General features: G+C 31.5%; 2 protein-coding genes across 7 annotated transcripts; both read right to left on the bottom strand.

Annotated features, from left to right (window-relative positions):
• Positions 1-1,942: 1,942 nt before the first annotated feature.
• Med14 (mediator complex subunit 14) lies at positions 1,943-11,890 on the bottom strand. 6 transcript variants are annotated; one of them, XM_072901072.1, is made up of 25 exons: positions 11,698-11,882; positions 10,973-11,178; positions 10,752-10,884; positions 10,472-10,645; positions 10,272-10,397; positions 9,938-10,117; positions 9,661-9,854; positions 9,426-9,543; positions 9,217-9,358; positions 8,918-9,122; positions 8,670-8,829; positions 8,331-8,538; positions 7,141-7,352; positions 6,739-6,985; positions 6,185-6,328; positions 5,669-5,809; positions 5,419-5,588; positions 5,161-5,355; positions 4,823-5,080; positions 4,459-4,705; positions 3,798-4,168; positions 3,404-3,562; positions 3,040-3,315; positions 2,709-2,963; positions 1,943-2,312 (listed from the first exon to the last, which is right to left on the bottom strand). In XM_072901072.1, exons 2-25 carry the CDS (start codon positions 11,119-11,121, stop codon positions 2,148-2,150), a joined length of 4,629 nt encoding a protein of 1,542 aa, XP_072757173.1. In that variant the 5' UTR covers positions 11,122-11,178; positions 11,698-11,882; the 3' UTR covers positions 1,943-2,147. The 6 variants fall into 6 exon arrangements, with proteins under 6 accessions (XP_072757173.1, XP_072757174.1, XP_072757171.1 ...); XM_072901073.1 differs by having other exon boundaries at positions 7,141-7,319; XM_072901070.1 differs by having other exon boundaries at positions 5,161-5,588; positions 11,818-11,890.
• Positions 11,891-12,250: 360 nt separating this feature from the next.
• Positions 12,251-15,361, bottom strand: Waw (Translation factor waclaw). Its single transcript, XM_072901076.1, has 7 exons — positions 15,135-15,361; positions 14,177-14,989; positions 13,806-14,042; positions 13,337-13,602; positions 12,951-13,165; positions 12,639-12,851; positions 12,251-12,544 (listed from the first exon to the last, which is right to left on the bottom strand). Exons 1-7 carry the CDS (start codon positions 15,212-15,214, stop codon positions 12,419-12,421), a joined length of 1,950 nt encoding a protein of 649 aa, XP_072757177.1. The 5' UTR covers positions 15,215-15,361; the 3' UTR covers positions 12,251-12,418.
• Between the last annotated feature and the right edge of the window lie 593 nt (positions 15,362-15,954).

The following is a 15,954-nucleotide window of genomic DNA, read 5'->3' as shown; positions in this document are numbered from 1 at the left end:
GTAAAATGCTTGTTTTTTCTAAATAATGTGCAGTTTAAGTTAGAGATCAAGAACACGTTTTTTGCATGCGATGTGCACTATGAAAATATTTATATTTATTTTTAAACGTTCGCATAGAGAATGTGTCTGTCGAGTATATTAAAATAATGTAAAGGTTCTTTTTATTGCAATTTGATCCTTATATAAATACCGATATCGTACCTAATAATCTACGAGGATTCCTTTATTATTTTGCGCTACAAAACGAAAAAAAAAACAAAATGAAAACATTTTTGAATGTGCATTCAAAATCTCATTTCCTTAGTTCAGTCCTTCTTGACATTCGTATGAAAAATACATAAGCTTGCATTTATATTTTTGAAATTAAAATATAATTTTGCTGGAATTAAATAGGGATAAATTGCAATATTGATAACCTGATTCTTATAAAGCTGTCTAATATGTAATTCCATGATATTATGAATGTATAAATTTCAGAAAGGCTATTTAAAATCAACAAAAAAGTAACGATGTGAAAGAAAAAAAAAAACATGGAGCCTAAGACACCAGTTTAGAATCTTGTGTAGAATTTGTGAAAGTCGAGTCAAGATTAATGTGTTTATTCTGGAGTTGCGATAAAATAATGAATAAAGCGCGTATAGTAGTTGTATGCTATGATAGTTTCGCATAAATTAATATAATATCTATATTATATTAAACAAGTATCTTTTCGATACTAAAGATACAAATAAGAGCTATATTGCAGAGAGTTATTTTTGAAAGATTATGTGAAGTGTTACAGTGATAAGATTTTAAAAAAATGACAAAACAACACAGACACGGCCAAGAATGCATGATATTGCTTAGTTTAAGTTCAAAGTTTAAGATTTTTAGTAAGGTATATTCATTTCTGTTTCGATGCAATTCAGAATTATCATGAAATAGTTGTATCAAGATGTATTCAAATTTTATATACAGAGACTGATACCTGACCTAAAAGTGTATATATATATTTGAGATGCGATTATCGATATACAGTTGTATTCCAATATATTATTATTAACTGTATGAGTACTGTACAATTGCATATATTAAGAATATAGTACGATTGATTTTTGTTAAGAGTATTACATGTTTTTTGTAAAAAAAAAGAGCTGTACACACAGAACCAAAATAAAAATTTTATATTATTCATAAATCCCAGATAAAATATGTAATGTTTGTACAAATTTTTTTATTTTATCGATTCACATTCCAGCAACGATTGTGCAGATAATCAAATGTAAAAAAATTCTTTGTTAAATCTAATTGTAAAGCAGATAGACGAGCAAGTAATAAGGTTACACATTTGAGAATAAGTGATCACATATTTTTTTGTATAAATTTCTACATATTTATTCGTAAAATAATATTAAACTTATTCATTAAAAAAAATAGTATCGTGTTCGCAAATGCTATACTTCAAGAGGCATATAATACGTCTCATCCTTGATACATCTAATAAATATACACTTATAAACATTTTTACATTTGCATTTTCGCAAATAATGTTTTGAACTTGCAATAATGTTTCGCTCTTTTGGATTCATATTGATGTATACCAAACTATTTATATGTTACAGAAAGATACTTATTTCAATAACAGATTTGTACTCTCTACTTGCGTACAGATAATTTTTAATGAAGAATATTAGGTAATGTCAAATAGAGTGAAAACAGAAAGAATTTTTCTCTGACAAATAGTAATTCTCTAAAAATCTCTTAAATCTCCTTAATTATTATATAATACAATTTATACATTTTCTTTAGCATTTTATACTTGTCACAAATGGTGTACATGATCGACTATTAGCTGTAATAAGATACGCAATGTGTATTTGCATAGCGATCTCAAAGATGTCAGATTACCTATAGAATATAAATTATCTATAGAATGGCTTAGTAATTTTCTTTTTTTTTTAACTATTTATCTTTATCTTTCTCAGATTTAATGTGATAAATGTATAGCTATGTATATCTCTCTCCTAAAATCTTCCCCATAAAATGTAATTCTGCTCGTAATGGAATAAGTGCACACGTCCTCTCTAAAAGGATCGAAGTTTACATTCCTAATTCATCCATGTCGGATGATTCGGCAGACAAAGGGGATTAGGAGAGTAAAGCAAGTCCTATTGAGGCGGGCCGCCCATCATGTTCATCGGTGGCATACTCTGGATTCCATATGGTCCCTGCGGTGGCCCTTGACCACCAGCCATAGGTGAATGCATTTGCATCGCTGCGTTCTGAATCTGTTGTGTGGGAGGTACTTGATTTCCCGCGGGAGATGCCACGACCTGTTACAGTTAGAGATATTGTAAGGTAAACTTTGTATCTTTCCATTAAAGTTACCGTAAAAGTATTATATTTCGTGTGCTTTGTTAATAATTCTATTTCCATATCTCATATTATCGAAAAAACAAATCGTTATCATATTATATATTATACAAAGTATCCCATCAAGTTATGGTTATTTTATATATAATAGTTTTTAATAAATAAAATACAATAAGCAATATGAAATATCGCTACTGCTCCCATATTGCAACCATAAATTATGATAGTATGATGATAATTTATCTCTACATATAGGACAGGAAAAAAATTTATGTAATTTTTCATAATCTAATGCAGTTGCAGAAGGGGACCAAGAATCTTAAGATCTTTCTTCTGTTTATAGTAAAGTATTATACCTGTGATATAACTGGTGGATCTGATGGTAAGGTGAAATTAGCTAAAAGATCCCTTACAGCAGGGAATAGCGAACATTCCGACTGATTCGCGCCGTACTCGGCGAATCTCTTGAGCTGCATAGAAGCTGCCGTAATCGCCGGACTAAGATCCCTTCTTTCTGCTAGTTGCGTTAAATTCGTGTTGACGTCGTATACAAATGGTAGTACGAAAAACGTTTCTCCTGGATACGACATACCTATTCTCGTGAGTTGCAACTGCAAACAAAATATGCGAATTTGTGCAACGATCGATCAATTGAATTTAATAAAATGCTTCATAAATTCTACTCACAAAGAACAAGATTTTACTCCTGCAAACATGCACTCCTTCTGAGCCCGGGGGCACAAGCTGCCCGGTAGAGGGTAGAGGTGGAATACGCAAGCACAATTGCACCGACCATTTCAACTGCTGTTGCTGCACAAGACCGGGAACCAGCTCTAGCTTCATTATCTGCACAAAGTCTTTCAACACCTTGAAACGTATATTAAGCATCCTTCCGAAGCCATACAAAGTGTTGTGTTTATAAGGCGGAGCGGCGACTCGTGTATCAAAGAATTTTTCTATAATCTACAATTAAGAGTTATATCAATGAATAATAGAATATAAATGTAATATGTGTAATAATTAAATATGTGCGTATTAATTAATTACTTACTTGTAACTCTTCCAGGCTCCACTGATCTTTGTACTCTGGAAGTGGTTGCACTTTGATATGAAGAGATTGGAAATATTGTGGATTTAATCCAACTCTACATTGTAAGCTTTCGACTTTAAAATGTACTACACCAGGTTCAGTGCTATTGATACCAGTTACCTGTAATTTATACATATATGATACATATATATATATATATATATATATATATATATATATATATATATATATATATATATATATATTATAAAGTACTATACTTCTAGAAAATATATTTACATACATTTTATGTATATATAAAAATAAATACATTTTAAATATATATACACGAATTCGTTAAATACTTGCAGCCAACATTCTGAATTATGTTACAATTTATGCACAAGTTCCTTACACAATCGTCTGTCTGTATAAAGCGTTGTAATTGTCTTCTCATGTAGACGCAACCCAGAAATCTTTCGAGCGGCGACATATCCGGACCGGGTAACCCGGACGGATGGGGTGAGGCACAACAAAGCGATTCTAGCGCTTCGTACGTGAGAAGCGTCGGTACGGCACCAGCCCAAGATCTCGGCGGTAATACCCTAGACATATGACTACCAGTCTTGTGATCGGAGGCTTGCGGGCTATGCATTGCCACGTGACCAGGACTTTGTCCAGGTCTCGCTGGGGATGGTCGCGGTACGCTCGGAGATCCAGGCCAATTGGACGCAGCTGGTGAAGCCATACTTTGAGAAGACGGAAAAGGACTACCGTCGATATGACCTGAATGTTGACGTTTCGTTATTATTAAAATTCTCTTGTAAATATTAATTTGTATTAAAAGCTCTGACAAGTATCATTGTTGGGTTTAATGCTTCATTTTTGTAAAATAATGGTCATGATTTCGGAAAGTAAAATGTCATAATTTTTAGTTTACATTTTTTTTTAAATAATGCAAACGCTTTCAGTCAAGTTAAATACAAAGGAAGAAACTAATTGAGAACAAAATATAATAAAGTTTTGAAAAATGCGAAAGAAATATTAAGGATTGAAAAATATACAATAAAACACACCTGTTTGCATGAATGAACCAGCGGGAGAATGTCCTACTTGAACATTGCTGCAAGGTCCAGGCGATGATGTTGGCATGAGACCAGCTGGACTAGGAACATGCATCGGATTTAAAGGACTATTTGCAACGAGTCCTGATCCGGGAGACGGATGTGGTAACATGTTAGGTGTATTTGGTGGTAACGATGGCGGGGACGCTAAATTAAACGATGTTGCGGGACTACTTCCGAAACTCTGATGTTGACTAGCCTAAAACAAGCAAAAAAAAAAAAATATCATTTATAATAAATATTATATATAATAAATATTTTTGTAATATCGTAGTCGAATAATTTATGTATATTTTAAATCAATCAGACAATCTACCTGGGATATATTTGTAGTATGAGGACTGGCCGGTGTGTGAGGATTACTACCAGATGGTGGTGTGAGCGGCGGATGAAATCTTAGACCCTCACGTTGTTGCGCGGGCGATTGCGGTCCGCTTCTGTGATGTCCCAAGAAACCTACATTGCCTCCACCGCCATCGCTGTCCATAGTGACAGGGGACGGTGGATTATCGTCCTCCGATTGAGATCTTCTTCTAAATACTGCGTTTTCATCGACATATTTTGACAGAAATGCCTACAACACGAATACGCTTAGCTATGTCGTTTCAAACGTTTTACTCTATTTTAAAAGGGAAAACATTTATTATTTCTTACCTTTAAGCCCTGCGTAGGTGTGAATTCATCGACGACGTTACTTTTGTCGAAATGACTGTAAGCACCGTCACGTAAACTCACCAAACCTCCGCCGCGCAAACGCAATTCCAAACAATACATACTTTGATATGCTATCTTTACTAAAGTGACACATTGTGGCATTATAGTAAACGTTTGTACTGGCACTCGTGGTCTCTGTAGAGAGGAATTTATCCGTAAGTCTGAACCAAAAAAAGGCAGATACGCGCGTGCACTTACCGCATGCACGCATAACTGAGGAATTGTCGGTAATTTACTGATTGACATAAGCGGCTGAAGTGTTTCATTAAGTATATGAATAATTTGTGCCAAATTCTTGTGTCTATTTAAATGAGCTTCTAGCTGTTCCTTCATTACATAATGTGCATTAGTCATTGCATTGGTTGGACCTAAAAATACAAATCAAATTGTTATTACATTTCCAATGATTACAATATCTTTAAATTAAAATCAATATAAAAGGACTTACTTCTACGAAATACCAGTTTAAAATTCGCTTTATCATTCCATTGTACAGTTACAATTGCAGTGTGATTTGGACCATATCCAAGAACTAGCTTACTATAACTGTAAGACTTAATGCTAACCATGTTGCGTAAATTGTACTTCTCTAGAGTGAAAAAAGTAATATTAAATTATAAAACGTAATTAATAAGTGTCATATAACAGTGTACAAAATTGGAATATACATATGTATGTATGTATATATATATATACATACATACATATGTATATTCCAATTTTGTACACTGTTATATGACACTTATATATATATATATACACAGTCGGACCTCTTATCCTACGACCCTCTTATGCTACGAAACCTTTTATCCTACGACAAAAAATCCTCTCATGCTACGACCGCGAAAGGGGAATTATACTCCCACTCTCAAATTTTTATCGTAGGATCAGAGGTTTAAGGGGAAGATTCCGGACCGAAAATGTCGTAGGATAAGAGGTCCGACTGTATATATATAAAACATACCCATTTTGAAATATTCAGCTAAATCATGAACAAGTGAATACAAATACACTATCCGTGCCCAGTCATTTAATAACGCATCTACAGTGCGGGAGACTGTATCGGCTGTTCCCATTTCATACTGAAAGTAGACTGGTCTTCGCACACCTACAAGATTCGAAAAATATATTTATGCTATAACTTTTATTATAACAAAAAAAATTATAATGTATTATTTTATGAATTTTTATTTACAAGAAGAAATACAATTTTAAAAAGCACGAGAATTAATTATATACAAAATATAATATATTTAAATAAAAAATATAAAATTTTAAATAAATTCTTAAAAAAAAAAAAAAAATTATGATAATTAACAAAAAAAGAAATATCTCTGAAAAATTATAAGAATGAATATTTAATTATTTAATGTTAAAAATACAAATTGAAAGAATTATAGACTTATATTACAAAAATAGTCCATTGATTAAACAAATTATTAAATTTTAAAATATAAAACTATGAAAGGTGTCTAAATATTAATAATGAAAAGATATGATTAAAAAAAAAATTAATACCTTGTTCCTTAGAATGATTACTGGAGAGGGGACTACCAAAAAATACAAATTCCACCATCCAACCTTTAGAGAGGCCTTTGCCTTGAATTCTAATCGAAACGCTCAGAAGTCTTTTAATAAGAGCATGCCAAGCACTGCTTGTAGTGATAGTCGGCGATGGTGCAGGTAATTGAACAATTTTGAGTACTAATGCCGTGGCATTTGCTTCAACCTGTACTCCTTGATGGGCTATCTCTCGTCTGGTAAGCTATAAATTAATATTAAATAAAGACAATTTATAGCATCATGGAAACATCGATTATTGTTGTACGAGACGTCCCTTGCAGAAAGGAAATCTTTTTTCCTTTAACTTTATGAAAGACAATCTGTGACGTAAAAATCAATGAGAAATTTAGATCTTACCTCTTGAGCTAGAATTACGAATGGTATCCGCTCGTCGCACAGAGCGACAACATGCGCCAATTCCGGAATGAAGTAAGCCGGATGTTTTGCTCTTCTATTCTGTGATGTTCCCACTGTGTCTGTCCTTCCACCGACCCCAGTGCTTCTACGTTTGTTGCTCGTCGTCGTCTCGACCACTTCTGTAATGCACCCCCCATCTTGATCATTATTCCCTAAAAAATTCACCCGTTAATCCCCCTAAAAGTAGCAGAAGTAGTATACCACACTGAATGTTGCCAGATGTTAATTATTATTTGTGTACTATACTACAATATATATTAATAATCGAGCAATCGAGCGTTAATAAGGATTAGTGAGAAAGTTCTTATAGAATTTTCGAGACAGAACAAATTATATATACTTAATACAAAAGAATGTACGATTGCACGTACATATAATTACATCAGCTCGAAATTATAAAAGCGGTTGGATTATACATTTACATCAGATTTGTTCAAGCTTTGACTCGAGAATGAAATGCTTTTCCTTCTTCTTTAGATTTACTGATTCAAAGGAGAAATAAAAAAGACGCAGAAAGAAATAAATAACTTAGTAAAGTGCCATTTACAGATATAAGCGCATGTTGTGTCTCGAATCGGTTAGTTGTATCGTTAAGAATGATTAGAATATGGTTGTTTGCAGATGGTGATAATAACTTTACCATTAGTGACAAGCTTGAATAAGCCTGACTTGTATAATACATATACATATATATATATATCACATGACACTAGTAGATAGAATAGCTCAAAAGTTGGAAATCGTTAATAAGAAAAAAAAATATTAAAAATTACAAGATCATAACGAATTGCATACTGCAACTAAAACAGCGTACTACTAATATATACTTTGTATTTTTACCTGTAAATATTTGCACATCTATTGTACATTAATAGTACATGACAAATAAACTAAACTTACATACAAATACACATGCATATTCATATACATTTTACTTATCCATCTAACAATTTTATGATACGTAATCATATTATTGCAATATCATAATATTGTTAATAATTAGTAATCAATTCACATTTAAATATATAAATTTTGAAAAATAAATAAAAGATGAAAGAGAAAGAGAACATAAATAAAAATGAAATATATGTATAGAAAATATTACGTAAAACATGTGTGGATTTACTCACCACTGTCGACACTTGTAAATGGACCATGTGTAATGACGAAAGTGTCAAACTCAATAAGACTCTGAACTTTTAGATACATTTTTGGTATTTCTGTTTCTATACTATCATCGTGAGGATCATCTTCGATCGAACTATGTTTTACTGCAGCAAGATAAAAGGAACATTCTATTTCACACGGTGAGTTTTCTTTTTCTTTAAACGCAACAATCTAGAACAAGCAACATCGCCGAATATATATATATATATATATATATATATATATGCACAAGTTTTTAATACTTATGTAGTATATTTTTCAATGTCAACATATCTTTCAAATGTAACATACACTTTACATACCAGTAGAACCTGAGGGTGTCCATGCAATTGCACAAACATGCGGTGTCTACTAATCTTAGACATAGGATGATCTGGATGATGTAAGACAGGCAAACGTTCGTAAGGAGTAGCGGCTAGATGCTGCAATGTTTTCTCGCAACGTCTTTGTGTTAGCCAAAATCTGCCATAAAATAATGTATTGATAATTAATTTTACTTTAGAAGAATGTAAAAGAGAGCTTACAAGGAATATTGCAGTAATAATGGTACCTCAATTCAGATATAAGTGTTGGAAGACGCGAATGATCCCCATTCAGAGCCGCTGTTAATTCTGGTACAAGAGGCGCATCATATTGAGGAATATGACATTGTAGCATACCAGTATGAGTATCAACTGTAACTAATAGAAGCTCGGCACGTAAACATGGCTGTAATACCGGTATTGACAAAATAGCTGGAGATCCCGCTAAAGTACCTACGAATATGTGCATTATATGTAAATAACTATTTACTTCATTTGAATATATAAAAAATAAAAAGAAAAATACGGAATGGAATCCTCAACTTACATTCAACATCTTTTAGCATTGTTTGTAATTCTTGTTTCAATTCAGATAGACGGCTTCGCGTTCGAATATAAATTGTATGCACGAGTAAACATTCCATTGATAACTGATCCGATCTAATAGCTCTATGTGCTATTTCACTTTCCTGTATAATATTACATATAATATATCATTATAAACATTATAGACACTTGAAAAATATATTACTCTACCTTACTACCCAACGACGGAATGTGTACAACTGCAAGAGGTCTCGCAGGATCATGTTGATCTACTTGGATGGTCAGTTTGTATCCAAGTTCCGATCGTGGATCTTTACTCGTTAATTCCCTAAAAAATTTTACATACGAGTATAAAAATCCCATTTATATCTGTATGCGATTCTTTATAGTACATTATTTTTTTCTAAACATGTGTTATATAAGTGTAGTATATAATTCTTATTACCTCCAATAAGATACAGAGAGACATTTGCCAGGTACATATTCATCTACATGAATATGATCATCTAATCTATCCTGAATTAATCTCAACGTTTGAGAAAACAAAACTTCTAACTGTAATGATTGGCAAAAGTAATGCAAGATATAATACACTTCTGACAATGGATTGGTACTTTCAGCCAATCGTGATTGAATAACCTGTTATAGAAAGAAATTCCATCTGTTGAATGCATCTGAGGGGGAGAGAGAGAAAGAGAGAATACAATTTATAAGATATATACCTGATGTACATATCGAGTTTGCAAGGGATGTACTAATGCCTTTCCATCTCCAGTTTCTCTATCCGAAACTAAAATCTCCAATTCTAACAACCTCCATGGGACTGTTGGTCCATCACTCATAACTGTAAGAGACACTGAAAACTCTTGCTCTACAAGAAACGTCACTCTTCCTGCTTCAATCTATAAATTAATAAATCAAATTTAATCATAATTATGAGTATGTAAGCAGTAAATCAAGTATGTAATTTTTTTTTCTTTTACAAAGTGATGTATATCATAATGCAATTTTTAATAGAATTTACCTATATCTTTATTATTATCTGTACATATCTACCTTTAAGTTACGCATCTGTGGCAACAAATTTCCAGTAACTAATCTATGTTGAATGACTTGATTTAATCTTTGCAATGTGCTTCTCTTTTCTGCAGATGTAATAGGATCTGGAGGCACTATTCTTTCCTGTTCAAATATTATAAATGATATTTATTCATAAATCTCTTGTGTAATTACTCTTTTTCCATACTTATACTTACTCTAATGCAAGCTGGTAATCTACCATAAGTGCCAGTAGTAAGTACTTCTACAGCTGCAGGGATATGAAAATTTGGAAGTCTAGCATGTACTAAAGTTTCACGAGCCATTCTTGCTAACATATCCGCCGTATCAACAAAAAGCAATGATTGTTTATCCAAAAATGCCATAATATGCTAAAACAAAAAAGAACATTAGTCATTAGATGATATATTTTAATTTGTATTATATTATGTATAATTAATAGAATATATTAATAGAATATAAAAATGTATATCTTACTGTAGATTTATCCACTTTAGAAGCACTATTTGCCCATTTTACTAATGCCAATAAACGAACATACAATTGTCTCGTTCGAGCAGAAAAATTATAAATTTCAATTTTGCGTTCCATATCTGTTTTACGAGGTAACCTAAACATACAAAGAATATATAATATAAACTAGACTATATTTAAATGTTTATGTATACACATTAAGATCATGATATCTTGTTACTTACAGTTCAGCGAGAACAGTGAGTTCATGATATGTTCGTTGTATTATAAAATCTATGAGCATGCCTAAGGAAATAGATCCTCCGCGATTACCCTCTTGTGGTATATTATTTGTAACAGGAGTCTGATGACCTTCTAAAGGTACTGGCGCCATTTTGATGTTGTCTTTGATAAAAAATACTATACTAATCTGATATATATATATGCACACCTATGGATAAAAAAATCATATATAGTATTTCATCATTGTGTGTAACACAAGATATGTTAATAATACTGGTTAGTTATATTTTTTATATTTTCAAGAATTAATTGATTTACTTTCTATCGAATATGCTTGTAATAAATATTATTTAATTTAAAAAATAAAGAATAACATAATTTAACATATTGTAAAGTGTACTTATAAATTGTTTTTTATGATAAAACACATTTGATACTTAAACAAACAGCTCATTTCATACAAATAGTTGAAACACTTCTGTGCAATGTTTACCAAAATATATAATTAATAATGATAATTTAACATTTGTATATTTGAGACTTGACATATTGTACGTGTGAAATGTATAAAAAGAGTGCTTTTCGCATCTAAATAATACAGCAACGATAATTCTAAATATATATAACATTTAGAATCATTTTATAATACATAAATACTCGTTATAGTACGCAATAATGTAACATCGCTTTTACTCGAAACTGTAAGTAAATTGTTTGTTACACCAACCACAATAGTATTTCAATTCTGGTCAGATCTCTCTAATTTAATTGATTTAAACGCGTTTATAAATGACATGACACACTATCACACACATTTAGTTTAGCAATGGAATAAGAAAAAACTGACATTTCACGAGATTGTACAGTTCCATTTTCTAGTGTGCTACGAAACAACTAATGGATAGCGGAAAACGGAAAGAATGGAATAAGCATGAAATAAGAAAGGTAATTTAATTTGCTTCTGCGTCTCTAAATGGACAAAAATTCAAAGCGACTGATTGGCTACGCCATGTTGTGATTTCGCTTTCGCTTCCTATCATCTCTCTGCTATGATTCGCCATCGCATGGTTTTTTTAATTTCCACATAGGGTCTGAGGAAGGGCGAAATTTGAATCGAGTTTCAATTTGCTTTAGATTTTGCAGATTTTTGATTTTTTTTGACGATTTTTCGAGAGTATTAAAAGACGTATCTCTTGTTCTTAGAAAATGCTTCGATTATATAATTTCCATATAATTACGTTGTAATTTCATTTGTATATGATTATACTTGTATGCAATAAATTTTTTTTGTTAATTTTGAGTTTTATTAATATATTATAAGGAAATTATAAGGTAATTTTAAAGGGAAAGAAATAATTATTAATATTATTGTTGCATTAATAAAAGATAAGTAATAAGTAGTACATGCAAATCATTCATTATGTCTATCTGAGTTATGTACAAAATCATTATTTTTTCAATACGCTTATAAAAGTGTCTCGTGGTAAAGCAATTTTTCCAATCATTCTCATTTTCTTTTTTCCTACTGCTTGTTGTGCCAACAATTTTTTTCTTCGAGTAACATCACCTCCGTACTAAAAGGAAAAAAAAAAAGATACAAAATTACTAATACTACTTTTAAGAAATAAAATTTTATTTATTACTTATATGATGTACATATTTACTTACTAATTTTGCCGTTACATCTTTTCTGTATGGTTTTAATGTTTCTCTTGCAATTACTTTACTGCGTATCACTGCTTGGATTGCTATTTCAAAAAGTTGTCGAGGAATGGTTTCAAGAAGCTTAGCGCACAATTTTTTGCCCATCTGCAACGCTTTTGCTCTATGTACAATTGTACTCAATTCTTCTATCAGCTTTCCATTCAAGAGAATATCTAACTAAAATTCGTACATCAAAAAAAAAAAGATTCATTAAGAAAGCTAAAATCACACATGATAACAAAGTTAATGTCACATGTAATAATATTTAATAATTACCTTTACTATATCTGACAATTGATAATCGTAATCTTCGTAATCAAAACTAGCATATCCAGAACTTATGCTCTTTAAGGAATCATGAAAGTCAAGGATTACTTCGCTCAATGGCATTATATATTGCAGCATAAGTCTGTCATTGCCAATGGTCTTGTTCAATTTTTCTACGCCTCGCTTTTCTCGGCAAAGTGACACAATATCACTCATATATTGAACTATACATGTTACAAAGCATTGATTACTCTATAGGTAATAATAAAAATTAAAAATGCCTGAAATCTTGGATCCAATACAGAATTGAATTTATTTAGTTTCTTTCTTCTGTGATTCTTAAATTCTACCTTGAATAGAAATAAACTTTAATGCATTAAATGAAAAATACATACCTGGTGTTATAACAGTTGCTATAATCATAGGTTCATACAATTCACTAATAGTTTGTATGTCTGGGAAATGCGCTGGATTATTAAAAGTTATAATATCGTTTTGATATTTTGTTATATTTTTGCTGCCAAAAATCTTTGCTTTGTATGTAACTGCGGGTGCTGTAACAATCGGCTGTGCTTCATATTCCTGTTCAAGACGTTGAATAAAGACTTCCATATGTAATAAACCTAGAAAGCCAATTCGCCATCCCCTTCCAAGCGCAACGCTACAACATGTAATTTTTTGTATTATTATTAAAATTATCAATCCAATTGGAACATTATATATATAATCAATAAATTCAAAAACATTTAAAATAAACTTTATATTATTAATATTATTATATAACTACTATATATTATTAAAGACAAAAATAAAAGTAGTTTTAAAATAAGTTAAAGTTATTAAAAAGAATGATAAAACTTGTACCTTGATTCTAAAGTGACAGTCACAGCACTATCATTTAATGTAAGCTTATCAATAGCTGCTTGTAAAGAGACAAATTGCGATTGATCCATTGGATATACACCTGCAAATACCATTGGCTTTGGTGACTTAAATCCTTCTAAAGACTCAACAGACTGATGCCGCAGATGTAAAGTGTCACCAATAAGAGCCTCTTTAGACTTCATATTACACGCAATGGCGCCTACTTGTCCAGCAAATCTAGATACATTTTAAATTGCATATAAATTAAATATATATAGTGTATTATGTATACATTTTATAATTTATATAAAAGACACAAAAATTTCTTTAAAGAAAAAAAAAAAAAAAAAATACAAATTATACTCACTCACATTGTCTTCACATTCTCCGCATTAGGTCTAAGAAGGAAAATATTTCGTATTTCGTACGATTTTTGCAAATTTAAAGAACTGATGTATTTGCCAACTGATAGTGCTCCATCTTTCACATAAATTAAGGAAATAGCACCTTTATGCTTGTCATACCAACTGTCAAATATTAGTGCTCTGAAAGATTTATCTCTACATACATTAGGTGGTGGAATTCTTTCAACTACAGCATCTAGAACTTTATCAATTCCAGTACCTAGTTTAGCAGATATTTTGATAACATCGATATATTCTACATTAAATAATGTCTGTAATTGATCTTTCACTTTTTCAGGATTGGCATTTTTCAGATCCACCTTATTGATTACTGGTATTATTACGAGATTTCTCTCTTGTGCCAAATAATAATTAGCTACTGTTTGTGCTTGAACACCATCATTTGCATCAACCAACAGTATGACTCCTTGACAAGGGGCCAGGGAACGATGGACCTCTGCTGAAAAGTCTACATGACCTGGCGTATCGATAAGATTTAAAAGGTATTTCTTTCCTCGATATGAATAAAATAGCGAAGCCGTTTGTGCTTTCACAGTAATTCCACGTTCTTTCTCCACTTGCAAATTGTCCAAAACTTGCTTTCCAGAATTTGCCTTTATAGCCCCAGTTAATTCCAACAGCCTATCTGCAAGCGTACTTTTACCATGATCAACATGCGCAACGATACTAAAGTTACGGATGGTGTCAACTGGTACATCATATTCTACATCAGTTGTCCTTTGTACAAAGAAACACTTGTTTGATGAATATATCCATCTTCTAAAACAAAATATAGGATTAATCAAACACACATCACATTACCCTTTTCTCTCTTACAAAATCTTTTTTTTTATTAAAATGTAAAAAGATCTTTACATATCAAATAAAATATTTAATATTTAATATTAATAAAAAATAAAATAACCTTTGTTGATTGAAAAGTTTTGTATTACGAATAGTACGAATAATCTCAGTGTAAAATAAACTTGACATAACGTTACGCATTTTTGTTATGTAAGTGACGAAATAAATGAACTATTTAACAATTTTTAGAAAATATTTTGAACAATCTGTTCCATTTTCTAGGTATAATAATAAAGGTCTTTTCATTCCTTTAAATCGTTATTAAATGAGGTTATGTCATTTTCACCCGGCGCGCGCGCGAAAGAGAGAGAGAGGGAAGAGTATACTCTCCCTTCTCCTTGACGTCACGCGTTGCGTAGTAAGAGAGGGGAGACGTTACGTGCGTGTCACGTGACAGCACGACTTCATTCATCCGAGTCCGGCGGCGGGTGTAGTGTCAGAGTGCGCACGTGCTTTTATTCCGACGCACGTGCGCTTTGTGTTCGCGTTCGGTCACCTCGAGGTCGAACGCGCCTCGTAAACGTTTCTCGTGATGATAATACGTATAATAAAATACTACAAGATAAATCTTAATGTGTTAAAATATGTCTAAAAAGATTCTGAAACATAATAAAATAATAAACATTCGACCTCGGTGACATATAGCGCACTATATAATATGAATAACACTATAATATGAATAGTTTCATTACTAATTAATTTTTAATACATATATGTGCATTCTCAAATTATTACTTATGCATATATTGTTCACATTCGTCTCGGCTTTGTCTCGTAAAACATATATAAATATATAATGATATGTATATATAATATTTAAAATATATAATATATATATATATATATATATATATATATATATATATATAATAAGTCATTGT

The sequence above is a fragment of the Anoplolepis gracilipes genome, chromosome 10 (assembly GCF_047496725.1).
Source record: "Anoplolepis gracilipes chromosome 10, ASM4749672v1, whole genome shotgun sequence".
Classification (NCBI taxonomy): Eukaryota; Metazoa; Arthropoda; class Insecta; order Hymenoptera; family Formicidae; genus Anoplolepis; species Anoplolepis gracilipes.
The sequence above is the reverse complement of the archived record's forward strand: the minus strand, read 5'-3'. Positions and strand labels throughout refer to the sequence as shown.

Coding starts and splice junctions, on each gene's coding strand:
- Med14 (XM_072901070.1), bottom strand. CDS start 11,121: ATGGCGCCAGTACCTTTAGAAGGTCATCAGACTCCTGTTACAAATAAT. Junction 9,544..9,660: donor CTCTCTGTATCTTATTGGAG/GTAATAAGAATT, acceptor AAAATTTTTTAG/GGAATTAACGAGTAAAGATC. Junction 8,539..8,669: donor GACACCCTCAGGTTCTACTG/GTATGTAAAGTG, acceptor TGCTTGTTCTAG/ATTGTTGCGTTTAAAGAAAA.
- Waw (XM_072901076.1), bottom strand. CDS start 15,214: ATGCGTAACGTTATGTCAAGTTTATTTTACACTGAGATTATTCGTACT. Junction 13,166..13,336: donor AGCAACTGTTATAACACCAG/GTATGTATTTTT, acceptor TAACATGTATAG/TTCAATATATGAGTGATATT. Junction 12,545..12,638: donor AAGATGTAACGGCAAAATTA/GTAAGTAAATAT, acceptor TTTTCCTTTTAG/TACGGAGGTGATGTTACTCG.